Below are 18,136 nucleotides of genomic sequence, written 5' to 3' on the forward strand. Positions count from 1 at the left end.
AAAGTATATATTTAAATAACTTTTGTGTGCCAATTTAACCATTCTGAATGTTCCTTTCTCTGCTTAACCATATCAACTTAACCTCTATTATGTGAAATTTTCAAGTATTCAACTCTCCCCTAGTTTCTCCCCCTTTTTAAAGTTGAAAATTAGGGTAAATGGGGGTTTTATAGGCGAGTAAATCTGGTATTATTCGTGTACACTTCCACTTAAAATACTGTCTCGGTGTAGAACAATTTAAGAGTTGTTTTGCAGTATGGGGAAGAATTATTCTGCAAGTTGTGTAATGAGAAACTGTTTACATGTCACAGGAGAAATAGGTCTGCAACGACATGAAGATATCCTTGTATGTATACCTAGAGGGGAAACTCATAACATTTTCACCATTTTGTGAAAAATTATACACAGCCTTACCTCATGCTAATCTTCAACTGAACAAATTGTATCAAACAAAACTGCACAGTTTCTTAGAAGAGGAGACTGGAAAATAAATTTGGAACCAGAATGTGGAGAACTGGTGCTGGTGCTATGACAAAATTTCGCAACAAATAAGAGAAAGCGTTCAGTGAAAAAGTATTTGTTGAGGAGAAAATACTCTAGGAAAATACATAAAGCAGGGAGCTTTGCAGAACAATTTCTGGTACATTATGAGCAGTTGGACAAAAACTACTCAATGAACAGCAGAGTTACTGACCAATCCTTGAGAATGTTGCTGTCCAACTGGATTGGTACATTGTCCATATGTTACTATTAATAACAGATCCATCACCCTGTATGGTGAAGGCCGCTGATTCTTTACATGTGCTCTATTGCAACAATGGTGCATTTAACATGCTTAGCACATGGTGTTACACTGAGCGCAGGGAGTTACGTGTCAATTTTTCTGAAGTTAACTAAACTATTTCCAATGGAAGAATAAAGTAGACATAAACAAACATTTTGTATCACTCCACGTACCCATGTGTCTCACTGCCTGTTTATGTCAGTATGAACATAAATGAAAGTTGATGGATGTAGACATATGAACATATTTGAGTTATGGTAACAAAAATACATCATCATTGCTATAAAATATATTTGCCATGAAAATTAAAAAATATGCCTACTTAGATGAAATTTCATTATTCCATTAATCCAAACTGGCAAGAAGGTTGCTTCCCTATAGACCGGACGATTCGCTGTCACTTGCAACACTAGAATCCTCCCTTAAATTGATAACCATTTTTATAACTACAGCATCTATGGCACTTTCCAGGTCTTTTTCTATTCACATACGACATGCTGAATGTAGGAATGCCATTGATCAGCTGTCACCTCACAAAATGCTGTGTCAGGATGTTTACGCACATCACAAAGTTTGAAAGTGGTGTTAAGGCTGGCAACATAATGTTTGATCTGGCTCCACACCATCTCTATTGGGTTTAATTCACAGCAATACGGGGGCAGTCTGAGTACAGTGTGGCCCGCTTTTTCAGCTAAGTCATCTATTACGTATTTATCGAACCAAGGCCTGCAAGTCTTCATCAATTCCAGCAATTTGGTTTTGAACGAGTCCTTCATCGCATGTTGCATTTTTTACTTCTCAGTCAGGAAATTACTTCAGCTTTCCTCCAGGATTTGTTTGGGATCCATTCTAACTTCACACTGTGATAAGGAGCGTTGTCTAACACGATAACACTACCAGGCGTCAGCATTGTTAGTATTCTTTCAAACCACAATTTAAATATGTCAACAGTAATTTCATCGTGATTTGTTTTAAAAATATTTGTTTGTGGCGTCGACCTCAGATCTTTTGCCTCTACTTTCACCATATGAAATGAACCTTCGTGTAAATGGAATTGCGGAAGTGTAGAGTGTTGAATGTGAGGAAAGGAACGTTAAAGAGGACACAAACACCCAGTCCATAGGCCAAGGATATTAATCATTTACAATTAAAAATCCCTGACTCGGCTGGGAATCGAACCCGAGACCGCCGGGTGACTACACCTCGGGGCCGGATTTTCATCGTGATAGTCTCCGTTTTTCCTAGACTCGGACACAAGATTACCACCCTCCACAAAACTGTCATCACTTCCAATGTGTAACAGTGTTAGTCGCTTACCCCTCCCTGTTGGATTGTTTAGCCCTGTGCTAAAACCCTGAAAGAAATGCCTGTTTCTTCGACTTTAAAGTAGTGTCTCGCCATGCCTTTGATGTGTGCCCTCTCGTAATCCACGTCTCGTCCAAATAGTAAAATTTCCTCCCCTGTTGACTAAATTCTCTTACTTTGCGGAGAAAACACCTGGGCCACAAAGTAATATCACCTCTGTCCACTACAGCGCTTTTTCGATTTCTACTGATGAATACTATCAAAGGGTAGAGAAGGGTCCACCTGTTCAATACCATTAGCTTGTATAGTGTCCTATATAACTAGTACTAGTTTCAACCCCATACACATTGGGTCATCTTCAGCCACGATCCAGTTGGAAAACATCACATACAACCAATAATGAAGAAAACAATCTGGTATGTCTCGATTTAAAATCTAAATTTAAAAAAATTGATGAAGACCGACAAATTACTCCTTATTATGCTCCTGCTCCCTCTCAACAGTCAATCTGGTGTTGGTGTCCGTGCCAAGTGCACACAATTTACGAGGAACATAGGGACTTTCACTTCAAACCAAATTAAACAATAGATCACTACGGCCCTGTTGCTTCAACAAATGTTAAGTGTTACCACTGCTGTTAAGGAGACTTAACACATAATTTAACAAAATGGTCGTCTCATCAAGAATTGTTAACTCTAACAAATTGTTAATACTTTTGTTAAATTAACATGGCAGCAACCCTGTGTTAACCCTCTTAACAGCTGTTAAAATTTCAAAATGGAGGCATGTAGAAGGTGTAAGTTTAAAGCTTTACTGCTGTATGAAGACTATTTATAAACTGAAGAAGGCAAAGGATGACCCTCACTAAGAAAAAAAAACAACTTTTCAAGTTACAAATTTCATTCCCTTAATAAAATGGGCTGTTATGGACAAATACGAATCATTTATCAAGGTCCAGTCATCAGTGGTTATTGTGAAAAGGCTGCAAATTCCAACGGTACTTTGACCATTTCCTTCGTCATCCTGTACGTCTGAGGAGGAATTACATTTGTAAGGGTTTTTCTGGTTGGTAATGTACATACACTGTTCAGTTACTGAAGCAGTTTCCCTGATTTTTTTACTCTCCACAATTTTGAATCATAGGTAATTTTCAATGATTGTCTCTAAAAGTAAAAATCTATTTCCTTATTCCTCTTATTGGAAAGAGGCTTATGAAAATGATCTAACGAAAGACTGACTAGGATTATTGTGGGCAGTTGTGACCTGATGTGGTGTGGCACTAGTTGCTGCTGCTGCTGCTGCTGCTGCAGTAGAACATTCTTCATTTGTCATCTGCTACTAATGGTTCATCAGGAGTTTCATCGGCGGGAAGATTGGCAGGCTTTATACGTTCAACAGATAACACTATAGTAGGATGCAAGTTTTGAACGTGACGCAAAGTACTATAATGAGGTTGAGCTACCGACCTGTGTACAAGATAATTTTTCTTTGCTTCTGAAATTCCAACTCAGAGCTCAATGGTTTTTGAAATAAACATTAAATAAATGAAAATTGAATTTTGGCAGGATTTAGTGTTTATACATAACAGGGACAACAAAATGTAGGGTTTTATAAAACAGTTTTGTGTTACTTGAGTTGGTTACCATGTCTTTATGACTTGGGGTGGGTTCTGTCCCATGTGGTTTCCTGATGTCGACATCTCACTTACTGTGTTCTGCAGGTATACTAGGAATCAAAACTGGCTTGCAGCATTGTCTGTTGAGTGTCTGGTGCACTATGTCTTGTCGAAGATTGGTCTCGTGTTTAATCCTGCTACAAGCTGCCAACGTTGGTACTTCACTCTAATAAGGCAATATTTTTCGTGGACAAAATATTATTTTTATACTGTTTAAAAAATGTATTTTTGAACATCCTTGATAGACAAAAGCTTAACTTCCTCTATTATATAGGATAGTAGCGCCTTTTGCCTCATTGCTAGGAGAGTTTCATAAAATTTTATTGGTGATATTACAACAAGAGGCGAAGCTGTAGTAGGAGCGGTAGTGTGACGAAGCAATATATTGATGTGTGTGCTGAACATTGGAGGGAGGGAGGGAGAGTTGGGAAGAGAGGTGTACTGAGAGCTGAGGTGTGTAACTAGCTAACCGCTCTTTTGAATGAGATTGAGGCGACTCATAAGGAGCGGAGCAATAGAGCGTGCTCTTTCCACTGAACGGCTCTGGCCCATCTCTAATGACATTTAATGACAAGGATATGTCAGAGGAAGGACCCTGTGATATGTGGGTACAAAGTCTTTTCTGGACGATGACTTTCAAGACTCAAGTGGAAAAAACTAAAAAATTACATAAAAACTAAATAACCTAGAATAATCATGAAAAGAAAGGAAAAGGAGGAAGAGTGTAAAATAAAATGAAAATAGTTACCAGTTCCACTACACAGAGTGGATCTACTTAAAACTCGTGCTCAGTGCACTTAACCTGAAATCCTACTTGGATATTTTACATCCATTTTTACAGTGGGCTATTTCCATTCTAAGTCCAAGCTGCAAGAAAGAATTGTAATAAGAGAGAAAAATATTGCTTAGAACAAAATTCTTCTGAAATTTGCAAAGGATAACAACTTTGTGAACAATATGTTTTATGAGAAAATACTGATGAATGATTAAAAATTAAGGTTTACAAAACCATTCGTAAAAGGCTTGCCTTCAACTAATTTGAAGATGGGCGTAATTGAATCATAAAGCAATACAAAATTAGAAGTTAAGGTAAAATCCAAAGGAAACCTCCTGCATTTTAGAAAACAAATTACATGAAATTTAAAAGAAGTTACAACCAAAAATTAGCAACTAATAAAGTGCCTACACTCCTCATATTAGAGGAGCTCATGACGACACATCTTCACACACTCCCACCAAGGAGCCAGCATTCATGATGAAACAGGAAATGGGCAGGCACAAAATGTGACCACTACAAATGCAGGGTTTACCTTGCCGTATTTCTTTAACCAGTCAAATCTTACCTACTCAAAACTACTGGTATTATCCAAAACAGAGTTTCTAGAAAGCTCATAATTAATTAATTTTACATTTGATGACTACTTGATTAGAACATGCCTTTCTAAGCTGCGAATTTTACCAACAGTCCAAAAGCAAGATGCCAAGAAATCTACATAAACACCACATTTGAAATACCTCCAGCTTACAGAGGTCTGCAGCTAGCACTGTCCAGGTTTTGGAACCATTCAGAAGAAATGAAATAATAGCACCATTATAAACATTTAGTTTGGTCTTCAGACTCATTGTTTTTCTTCTCCACAAACACCATTTTAAGCTCGTAAATGCCTGGGTATTGTCAATTTGGGCAGTGGTATCACTTGAGACTGCCACGTCGGCAGACCTGATGATGGTTTTCCGTGGTTTCAATTTTCACACCAGGCAAATGCTGGTACTGTACATTAATTAAGGCCACGTTTGCTTCTTTCCCACTTCTAGGCCTTTTCTATCCCATCATCACCATAAGACCTATCCGTGTTGATGTGATGTGTAATAAATAAATATTTTAAAAAATGTGCATGTACTTGTTCATCAGGTTCACCATTTAGTCAGTTGTACTTAACTCCTACATGTACAGATTTTGCATTTATTATGAGGTCCAGTTGTGGTGCAGTATTGCTAATATTCCCCAACTGTATCTGAGTTGAAGCCTCTGTTTCTGCCATTACAACTGCACCCTTCCTTGCGTCCAGGTTGGTCAACCTAAAGGATTTCCAGCCACTTTCTCAGGGATTTATTACAAGATATTAGAATAATTCCGTATTGGCAATTCTCACTTTACAAAGGTGAAAAAATGACTGTATCCTCCTAATACAATACATCATGTATTCCATCATTGGACGGAGTAATCAAATTCAAACATGTTTCGGCTCATTTGAGCCATCTTCAGTGAAAAGGGGGGGGGGAGGTGTTTGAAATAATTTACATAATACAAGCTAAAAAATGCCAGAAAAACACAATGAAAGAACAAATGAAAAAACAAGAGAGAGCCTAGATGGAAACAAAATTAGCACAATATAAAATATTTCCATCATCATGTGGAGCAAAAAACAACTCACTGCGACAAAATTCAGTGAAACGGGATAATACAAAACATAACTGAAACTAAAAACTGTGTTAACCTAAGAAGAAAAGAAATTAAAACAAGCGATACAGATGGAAATGAACAATAAGTGCACATAGTGAGGTGGCGGACCACTTAGTTTACAAAACGTTGGTTTTGTAACAATATAAAACAGGATGAAATCACTGTTGAAAATTCAGGCGGAAAATCTATCTTTGTAGAAACCCATCACATCAAATTGGCTATGAGAGGAGCGGGAGCGAAACATTTTTGAGAAAACTAAACCTGACATAACGTGCAGGCTAAAAGCCTGTGATAAGAAAAAACACATAAAATTTAAAGCTATATAACAGCAGCATTCTCAATATCTTCACAATGTAGCGGTCCCATTCTTGATTTATCATTTCATAATGTTGGCGGATTGGTTTGCCTTATTATAAAAGGTCGGAAGGGCCGCGACATAAAATTGAGATGATGTCTTAGGGAGGTGACAGATGTATGGTAAATTGTAAGTGACCTAGTGGATGGAAGTTCTGACAAATATATGGAATGAATGTTTCAAGTAGAGTGTTCTTTCTCTCGTTGACTTCATTTAAATTGTGAGAGGGGTTCATAAATTGATCTAAATCGATGTGGATGCACTCAAGAACGTTGAGCAAGGTGCCTTTTTGCTCATAATGCAAGATTCTAAGATCTTTATCTATTGAAGTGTATTCATGGCTGGATGCTTTATGATGTTCACTCATAGCTGAAAAACGATTATATTTGAGAGCGTTGCGATGTTCGGCGTATCTTATAACAAAATTGCGGCCTGTTTGACCAATATACAGTAGCTGGAATTACAGGATTGGCATTCTAATTTGTAAACACTGGAGTTCAGATATTTGTTATTAATGTTATTATTGCTAGTGTTGACAGTAGGTGGATTGAAAATGAGTTTGGAGTTGGTGTGGGAGGTTCTATATGCTATTTTGATGTTGTGTTTTTAAAAATATTAGAAATTTGGTAAATGCTACTACTATTGAAAGTGAATGTGGAAAACTTATTTTTTTAGGAGCGGAATCTTTTTCTAGGGTAGTCTGGGCCTGCTCTTATATCTGTTGATGATTCTGCTGATGAAGGTTCTACTGAAACCATTGTATTCTGCAATATTATAAATAGTATGAATTTCTCTTCTGTAATTCTTGCAAGATAAAGGAACAATTAATGGTCTGAGGACCATGCTTTGTAAGCTGCATTTTTTATGTATGTTTGGGTGCACAGAGGTCTGATGGATGGTATTGATGGTATGGGTGGGTTTCCTGTATATATTGAAGGATAAATTGTTGTTGCTGTTGCGCATAATGGTTAAGTCCAGGTAATTAACGGCTATATTGTTTTTTGACTCTATGGTGAATTTTATATGTGGGTCAATGGAATTGATAAATTAAAGTACTGTGTTGCTGTTAGTAACACGATAGTCTAAAATAACAAACGTGTCGTCTCACATTATTAGCAAGATTAACGGCATTCAAAACTGGACATCATAGAGTCACCGGGCGAGTTGGCCATGCGGTTAGGAGTGTGCAGCTGTGAGCTCGCATCTGGGAGATAGTGGGTTTGAACGCCACTGTCGGCACCCCTGAAGATGGTTTTCCGTGGTTTCCTATTTTCACACCTGGCAAATGCTTGGCCTGTACCTTAATATAAGGCCACGGCCGCTTCCTTCCCATTCTTAGGCCTTTCCTGTCCCATTGTCACCATAAGACCTATCTGTGTCATGCGACGTAAAGCAACTAGCAAAAATAATAAACCATAGAGTCAGAAAACAATAAAGCCCCTAATTACCTGGACGTAACCATTATGCGCAACAGCAACAACACTTTATCCTTCAATATATATAGGAAACCCATCCACACCATCAATACCATCAATCAGACCTCTGTGCACCCAGACATACATAAAAAAGCAGCTTACAGTAGCATGGTCCTCAGAGCATTAACTGCTCCTTTATCTCGCAAGAATTACACAATATTGCAGAACACATTTGTTTCAGTAGAACCTTCATCAGCATAATCAATGCATATAAGAGCAGGCTCAAGACTACCCTAGAAAAAGATTCCGCTCCTAAAGAAATTTTTCCGCATCCTCTTTCAATAATAGTAGCATTTGCCAAATTTCTAATATTTTTAAAAAACACAACATCAAAATAGCATATAGAACCTCCCACACCAACTCCAAACTCATTTTCAATCCATGCACTGTCAACAATAACAATAACAACATTAATAACAAATATTTGAACTCTGGAATTTACAAATTAGAATGCCAATCCTGTAATTCCAGCTATATTGGTCAAACAGGCCGCAATTTTGTCATAAGATACGCCGAACATCGCAACGCTCTCAAATATAATCGTTTTTCAGCTATGAGTGAACATCATAAAGCATCCAGCCACAAATATACACTTCAATAAATAAAGGTCTTAGAATCTTGCATTATGAGCAAAAACGCTCCTTGCTCAACGTTCTCAAGAGCATCCACATCGATTTTCATCAATTTATGAACCCCTCTCACAATTTAAATGAAGTCAACGATAAAAAGAACGCACTACTTGAAACATTCATTCCATATATTTGTCAGAACTTCCATCCACTAGGTCACTTACAGTTTACCATGCATCTGTCACCTCCCTAAGACATCTTCTCAATTTTATGTCGCGGCCCTTGCGGCCTTTTATAATAAGGCAAACCAATTAGCCAACATTCTGAAACGATAATCAAGAATGGGACTGCTAGATTGAGAAGATATTGAGAATGCTGCTGTTCTAAAGCTTTAAATTTCATCTGTGTTTTTCCTTGTCACAGGCTTTTAGCCTGCACGTTATGTCAGGCTTAGTTTTCTAAAAAAAAATTCGCTCCCGCTCCCCTCATAGCCAATTCGATGTGATGGGTTTCTACAAAGATAGATTTTCTGCCTGAATTTTTGACAGTGATTTCATCCTGTTTTATATTGTTACAAAACCAATATTTTGTAAACTAAGAGGTCTGCAACCTCACTATGTGCACTTACTTATTGTTCATTTCCATCTGTATCGCTTGTTTTCATTTCTTTTCTTCTTAGGTTAACACTCCCTGCAACAAAATTCAGTGAAACAGGGGATAATACAAAACAAAACATAAACATAACATAACATTCAGCTCCTTTGAAATTATTTAAGAGAAAACTAGGTAAACAACAGGTTATGTTTTGTATTATCCCCTGTTTCACTGAATTTTGTCGCAGGGAGTTGTTTTTTGCTCCACATGATGATGGGAATATTTTATATTGTGCTAATTCTGTTTCCATCTAGGCTCTCTTTTGTTTTGTTTTTTAAATTTGTTCCTTCATTATGTTTTTTGGCATTTTTTTAGCTTGTATTATGTAAATTATTTACACACTCGCCCCCCCCTTTCACTGGAGATGGCTCAAACAAGCCGAAACATGTTTGAATTTGATTACTCCGTCTAATGATGGAATGTATGATGTATTGAATTAGGAGGATACACTCATTTTTTTCACTTTTGTAAAGTTCTCAGGGAATGTCGAATTTGGTTCAGTTTAACGTGGGATCCGAGAAAGTATTTGATGCGCCAATTATCATGTCATCAACCTTGACCTCACTGATGGACGTCTCCAGCCGACACATTGCGTTCTGGCGTGGTATTCACTACTTACTTGAAAGATGGGCGAAGTGTGTAGAAGCCTATGGCCAATATTTTGAAAAAACAAAAAATGAATTTCCCTTGAAAATTATGTGTTTTCTTTACCACAAAAACTGGCAAAAAAACTTATGAATACACCTGGTATTCTGTTTTATCAGCATTAAATTCAGCTCCTTTGAAATTATTTAAGAGAAAACTAGGTAAACAACAGGTCGGGAATCTGCCACCTGTACAACAGCCTTAAATGCAGATCAATCGTGGTTGGTCAGTCGGTCAACATAATTAATATTATACAGTAAATTCTCGTTAATTCGAAGTCGTTGGGACTCAAAAATCAGACTTCGAATTACGTGATTTCGAATTAACCGCCAATTCGCAATTTAGAAGTACCAACCCTTGCTGCATTACAAAATATTTTATGGCCCGTTACTGCATGCAGTTAACCTTGATTCACAGTTTTATACCCTTCAAATGCCATGAAAAAAGAACTATTTCCAAAATGTATCCAAGAAGGTGCATTTAGAGTATTCAAGTAATGCACTCAGATATCTCACTGGCAAACATAACCTCACGCAACGAAAGAAAGAAGAAAAAAAAAACACGATTCAAAGATGAGGAGAAATCTATGCTGGCTCCCATGTGCAAGTGCTTTATTAATTGGATTACTATACTGTATGCATTTTAGATGCCCTTAAAATTGAACTTTTCTATGACTCTATCCTTGTACGATTTCCCGCCATGGTACTTTTCTCGTACTTCAGAAATGTAAACACTTGCCGCGTCACAAATTATTCTAAGACCCATTAATACATGCAATCACCTTGATTCACAGTTTAAACCTTTCAAATGCCATGGAAAAAACTAATTCCGAAATGATAATAATGTTATTTGCTTTACGTCCCACTAACTACTTTTTAGGTCTTTGGAGACGCCGAGGTGCCGGAATTTAGTCCCGCAGGAGTTCTTTTACGTGCCAGTAAATCTACCGACACGGGGCTGTCGTATTTGAGCACCTTCAAATGCCACCGGACTGAGCCAGGATCGAACCTGCCAAGTTGGGGTTAGAAGGCCAGCGCCTTAACCGTCTGAGCCACTCAGCCCGGCTTTCCGAAATGTATCCAACAAGGTGCATTTACAATGTTCAAATAATGCAATTGGATAAATCACTGACAAACATAACCTCACGCAACGAAAGAAAAAATAAATCACACAATTCAAAGACGAGGAAAAATTATGCCGGTCCCCCTGTGCAAATGCATTATTTTTTGGATTTCTGTACTGTTTGCATTTTTAGATGCTTTGTACTTGCATGGAAAGTGCCCGACGCCCTTAAAACATTGTGGTTTATCGAACTTTCCTGTGATGCTTCCATCGCATGTGCATTGCAACGCACTACTATGTCCCATTTAAAACCATAAGACCGGTTGGGCTTTGCATTAAAATAAAGCAATGCAGTTTCACCGGCAATGACAATATTGTTATGTGCCTACGAATTTATTACATGAGCTACCGTACGTTTTTTCATCAACTGTCGGCATCGCCAGTGTTCACGGATTCTGTTTTTCCACACAGTGCCTATTGCGTGATATTACGGCGTTCCTTAAAAGGTTGAATACAAAAGAATTCCGATTTCATTCTACTTAGCAATCATGAAGCGCACTATAGGCACCGTGCAGATAGATCGAAATGCTACTACTAGCGCTACATAGTGGCAAGAGGTGAGGCGCAGTGCGAGAGTCTCAGTACAACGTGTGTAACATTCGAAAGAGTGGCGGGCTTAAAGTAATTCAATTCGGGAATCTAAGTAAATCATCATGCAATAAAGGAAGAAACCTTGTTGTCAGTGGCCACGTGAACAGCGCTGAAGAGTTAATTTCGAATGGTTTCGGATACATCACAGGAAAAGTCACCCGACAAACGTCTGGCAATTTGCCGCCTTATATCGTGAAACTTGAGGTAGGCAAGTGTTAGGTAAAAATTTATATAGTTTATTTAGTAAGAATTAATTGATGCATGTTTGCTAAGTTGTACGCATTTTTATTTTGTGTTCAGGTTGACCAGAATAGTAATGTCTCTACCAGCGAATGTTCCTGTCCTGCCGGTGCCAGAAGAACTTGCATACGCGTAGCTGCGGTAGTGTATTATATAAATAATGAAAGTGTTGTCTCCAAAACAGACCGTCCGCAACAGTGGGGAAAACCGAGCCCGAAAACAATGTCAACATAATAATATAGAAAAGGCAAACATGTAGAAGAACTGTTCGGTAAAAAGACTTTGAGGACATCCCCCTTCGAATTAACTGAGGATATTTTAAAACGCATCCCTTGCAGTCTTTGTACAAAGCATCCAGCAGAAGCAGGTACTGAAATCGAACAATCGTGCAGGGCCGTAGTCACCTTATTGACAGACAGGGTAGTGAATGATGTGGAGAGAGAAGAATGTGAGGAAATTGTGACACAGCTATTACATTTACAAGTCTCTAACGACGTGCGCATGCCCAACAAATACACCTTTCGCACTGTGAGTGACGAAATGTTTTTTTACCAGCAAAGTGCAGGTTGATACAGATCATATAATTAAAATCTCCCTCAATCAGGAAGCCCTCGATGGTTTCAAGAAAAAAAAGATAAGAATATCTGCTAGCACGAAAGCAAATCGGATCAAAACTAGGCGACATAACTTTGATACTTTAGCTCTCGCCTTTTTTAAATGAATCTCCAATTGGGGGAGCTTCTTTGAACATTCTTACGGAAGTGAAATGGAGAGTGAAGCAATAGAATGCTATGGAAGTTCATTTATTGTTCGTGTTATTCGATGAGGTTGCAAATTCATTAACACGCAACACATAGACGATGTCTTCCACGTGTGGAAAAAGTCGTGTTGGCAATTTCTGTAATGTATTGTACATTTTGATTCTTTGAATACACCTTTCTACGCGAATTCTAACACTCGCAATATTGGAAGTACTCTCAACTTCCTCAGCTGTTAATCTCCCGTCATGTAAGAACGGTGGTGTCACGATTATGATACCGCGGCCAGATAAGTTAGTTCTGATGCCTAACTCCTTTATCAGCCATGACCTCATCGCCAGGTTGAAGGAAAGTAAACCACTGACGGTTGTTATGAACGAGTCACTAGCTCTTCCACCGTAACATTTAGATTTAAAGCGATCATACCATTAGGCGTGATTGCAATTAAAACTTTTGCAGTGTAGCAAGCCTTGTATTGAGAATAGAAATACAATCTCTTGATCTACTTGGGGAGGCTGTTCAACCCTAAATTCCGTGCAGTCAATAATGTCTCGACAATTACCGTAATTTGTTTTAAATGATCGAGACATTGTTTCTTGAACACTTTCCTTACTAGGCCAGAATATGAAATGTTTCGTATGCAGTGCCAGTTGCATAAGCACGGTCGTAAAAATACGTGAAATTGTTGTCCTGTGAACACTCTCAAAGCAGAATAGGACAGTCCGATTTTCATTTTCATTAGGGAAATGAATAATCTGGTTTCTTTACATAATTTCGAAACGTTACAGTTTGGTAATAACGCAAGGCAAAGTCGTTGAAGTTCACACCTGTTAAATCACACATTTGTGTATTGTTCCTTATGGAACTGTAGCCTTGGAAACCTGGACCCTAGATATTTGCATGATCGTTTTCCGTTCCACACATTTTATCATGTTTCGTAATGTCCCCTCCCAGACCGAAATTAAGTGGAATGCATGCTTGTGTATTTACGTCGTTTTCATTTATTGAACAAGAAAACATGAAGTCTGAACAATGAAATTCAGATGCATCTGTTCCCACGGATGGATCCTTGGTTATGTTACTTGGGCAAACTGTACTTGAAAATTTTCCGTCTGATTCTTCCATTTCAGTCGCTTGAGTTGTCAGTGAAAGCGCTGTAAGCTGGATCCCGGCGACACATTCCTCTTCTTGGATTCATCCGGAAATATTGTTGGAACATAGGCTGGACTTAGTAGATGTCCAGATCTTTTGTTTCCGATGAAATGTGCACTACATATTCTTGATTATGTCGTAGGTTGCCAAAGTGATCCATCAGTGCTAAAAATTAAATTAAATCGGATCAACTGAACTTATTGCAAACATGTGCAGTATGTATGTGTAGGCCTGCTTACTTCGTTCGGTTAACTCCTTGTATTATCCATCGCCTCCTTCAGTCCACATCTATCGCTCGTTTTGGAAAACAATAAATTTGTACTTCACTTCCCGTATTTGCGTAAGTACTGGAACATCTGACAACACAACAATTGCGTTTACTTGATCTCCTTTTGTCTGTCATTATCATCTGAGTGACTAAACGCTGTCATAACAGAACAGCTACTGCGAGTCTGGATTCTGCCTCACGTGTTGTTCTCCGCCCGGCCGCTAGAGCGACGCGCACTGTGCCTATAGACTCACCGAAGTGAGTGTATGTGCGGAAAGCTACCCTTCCACGTTCCGGAACGCGCGTTCTATTATGACGCGGAGCGGATAAATTTCGAGTTGAAATTACTCTGTAACATACTATTGTTTTAAAATGTAAAGGCAGTTTCGAATTAAAAGTCTGAATTTCGGTAATGGGGCCGACATTGTACTTCGAATTACGATTTATCCGTATTTCGAATTAAACATTTAAATAACATGCAAAACTGTATCTCATGTTTCCGGGAACGAGAGCTTCTTTGAATTAGGCAGGATTTTGAATTAACCGATTTCGAATTATCGAGGTTCTACTGTAATCTTTCAGACCAAGCAGAAGTAGCAGATGTTTGCCATAAGTTGTAAATTGTTAAATTGTTTTTTCTTTTTCCAGGGTGAACAGTAAGCAGATAATAGAACATCTCTCACAAGCAGGTGAAGTTGTTAGTTGCTGGATGCCAGATGAGTGTTCAACGAGAAAACGTCCACAGATAGCCTCTGTAACAATGGCTGACGAAGAGAGCTACAAGGTAATAGTTGGTTGTTCCTTATCTTTGGGTGCTTAAAAAGGAATTTGTATGACGGTTTCTAAATTGTTCAAAAAAAGAAAAAAGAAACACAACCAGCTTAGTATGTGTTAAAGTTGTCTTTGTCACAGTTGAAGCAAATTGTTCAGAAATAAAGTACTTTCTAGCTCTGAGTGGTCTTTGTCACACATCCAGTCGAAATAAGTAAATTATGTGTACTAAGCAATAAACAATTTACTTCAACCTCTCCACCCATTGTAGAGAGGGAATTTTATTCTTACTTGGACTCAAAATGGCCAACTTATTTTCTGATACCCTCATTGTCCGAAGGGTGGAAACTCTCCCATTTGCTCTTCTGGTTAGCATTAAGAAGGGAAGATTATCCCTATCCTTACAACAATAACCAACCCTAACAACTAGTAATTATTATTATTATTATTATTATTATTTTATTATTACATAACCTTTATCCATTCTTCCTGGGTTGAACAGTGGATTGATGACCTCCATCCACTTCTCGCACCTCTCTGGATATCTGCATCACTTTTGGAGTACTCCTCAGCTCTTTGTCCTGAACCATTTTGACGCTTCAAGTAGGCTATTATGATGGTGGATTGGCCTTACGCAAAAACATTTCATACCTTAATGCCATGTCTTACTGATTCTGCCCCTAACTTGCAAAACAGATGCTGCCTGCTGAACTTCCACGGCATTTCTTCCACTGGGGGAAACAGTACCCAAATATAGGGACTCTTCTGCCCGAAGCCACTGGCCCCTTTAGAGAGCCACGTTATTTACCCCCGCCTAGCACTCGGCATTGAGTCGCTGGTTGTTTGGTCTTCTCTGTCCCATTGCAAGAAACCCCTGTTCCACGAACTAACTTTGCAACTTTTCAATTTTGCACTTTTCAGTTCTTGCAGAGTGCAAAGTCTTTCTGTTCCACCATGATCTAGGTTGTACTTTTCAATTTCTTCGCAAAGTGAAAAGTCTTTGCGAGTGAGTGATCCGATCAAGTTTAGTCCATGAGCAAACTGTATAGGCCTAATACTCTATAATTTTAATGCTTTATTTTTCATGGAAAACTTGACGGTATTTGTGGTACCGTTAGTTTTAAAGTTTTTATCATGGGAAACGAAGGTTAGTACAAGAAGCTGGCTGTGCTGGAAGTTGTCAAGGAGATGGGACATCCCTTTTGGGAACTTTTAAAATAACCTGTCGAATGATGACACGTATCAGTATTAACAATAGTACCGCCAACACATCCACACACAGAGGGAAATTCAGCCTTCATTAGAAGGCCAACGTACTATGTTAGAAAATATTACATTTACTATAACATCTACGACTTTGGTGACAGTTCTGCAAATAATTGTTTTTGATGTCCCAGGCGTTGCTGTTACACCATTTACTAACCAATGTAAGCATATAAGAATTCGTTCTTTTTCGGAAAGGGATTGACTTCCTTTTGTTTCAATAAATGACCAATCATTTCAAGAATATAGTCAGCCTGTGTTGGGGTAATATGAAATCACTCGTGAAATTCCATCTAAGTGAGGTTATGAAAATGAATCCTGTCTTTGCATGTTCTCTTATTGGATTTTTCATCACTGTCCTCACGTGATGCTAACAAAAGCTCTCATCGTAACGTGTTTATATCACTAAACCAAATTCTATGCCAAGAAACTCGTGTACATACATGTTAATTAACAGATAGCTGCCTCTGTGGATCAGCGGTAGAGTGTCGGCCTCTGGATCCCAAGATAGTGGGTTCAAACCCAGCAGAGGTAGTCGGATTTTTGAAGGGCGGAAAAAAAGTCCATTAGACACTCCATGTCGTACGATGTCGGCATGTAAAAGATCTCTGGTGACACATTTGGTGTTTACCCAAAAAATTCATTAAATCTCAGCCATAGACGCCCAAGAGAGTTTCGGTTTACTCGGTCTGCCATCTAGTGGGCCTAGAGTAAAACGGAACGTCGAAATTGACAAGCAGACAGCCAGATGGCGTCAAATTGAAATGTCTGCACACGGTAGCTGAGGCCATACGATTATTATTATTATTATTATTATTATTATTATTATTATTATTATTATTTATTATATTTAGCGTATGGCTTATACAGACATAATCAGTAATATACATATATACATATTTACAGCTGAGAAACAAAGCAACTTGTGCTTCACAATTGAATGTCTAATTCTTCGATCCAGCGTGCAGCATCCGGAGTTAGCAGCAGGAAGTCATCCTCATCACCGTGATAGGCTCGAATCCTACATTCCCTGACGATATGACGAACAGTCTGGTGTGGAGCTCCGCAGTCACAGTCTGGGTTAGGTAGCTTTTTCCACTTATGGAGAGCGGCTCTGCACCGACCATGTCCTGTTCTGATTCTATTCAGGGCAGTCCAGGTCTTGCGTGGTAGGTGGGATCCACTTGGAAGTCTGGGACCTGAGAAGAAGGTATGAAGGCGCACATCCGTTGCTGCTTCCCATCTACTTTTCCACTCATCAAGAGATTTAAAATCTTTAGCATCCATGTTAGAGGCATCACGCAGAGTTGGATGGCGTGATTTTAGTCTGTTAAGATTCAGAAGTGGCAGGTCACTATTCACGGGTAGACTAGGATTTCTTGAGATCTTGTGAAATTCCTTCATAAGGGCATTAGATCGGCGTAGATCAGGTGGCATTATACCAGTTAGCAGTGGAAGCCAATGAACTGGAGTAGATGTGATTGCGCCAGATATGATGCGCATTGTGGTATTAAGCTGGGTGTCAACAAGCCTTGTATGATGACTGTTCATCCAAACAGGTGCACAATACTCGGCACTTGAATACACCAAACCCAGGGCTGAAGATCGCAAAGTGGTTGCTGAAGATCCCCAAGTAGTTCCACACAGTTTATGAAGGATGTTATTTCGAGACTTCAACTTTTGTGCTAAGTTCAGGAGGTGTTGTTTGAAGGATAGTGTACGGTCCAAGATGACACCAAGGTATTTTGGGTTCCAGTTATGATGAAGAATTCTCCCTCTGAAACTAACATTCAGTTTCACGTTCGCCAAACGATTATTTAAATGAAAGCAGGACACTTCTGTTTTGCTCGCACTGGGTTGGAGTCTCCAGATTTTGAAGTAGTCTTCCAGTAAAGACAGGTCTTTGGTCAGAATCTCTTCAGTCGTCTCCATTACCTGATCTTGTACAGCTAGAGCCAAGTCGTCGGCATAGCAGAATTTTCTGGATGAAGTGTCAGGAAGGTCAGAGAGATATAAGTTGAACAATAATGGTGAGAGAACTGATC

General features: G+C 38.7%; 1 protein-coding gene across 1 annotated transcript in view; it reads left to right on the plus strand.

Annotated features, from left to right (window-relative positions):
* Positions 1-18,136, plus strand: part of LOC136874793 (uncharacterized) — a 311,583-nt gene that overhangs the window by 189,599 nt on the left and 103,848 nt on the right. The window contains exon 7 of the mRNA XM_067148465.2: positions 14,706-14,841. Within this exon, the coding sequence (XP_067004566.1) occupies positions 14,706-14,841 (136 nt within the window). The remainder of the gene's footprint in view (positions 1-14,705; positions 14,842-18,136) is intronic.

The sequence above is a fragment of the Anabrus simplex genome, chromosome 5 (assembly GCF_040414725.1).
Source record: "Anabrus simplex isolate iqAnaSimp1 chromosome 5, ASM4041472v1, whole genome shotgun sequence".
NCBI classification, from domain to species: domain Eukaryota; kingdom Metazoa; phylum Arthropoda; class Insecta; order Orthoptera; family Tettigoniidae; genus Anabrus; species Anabrus simplex.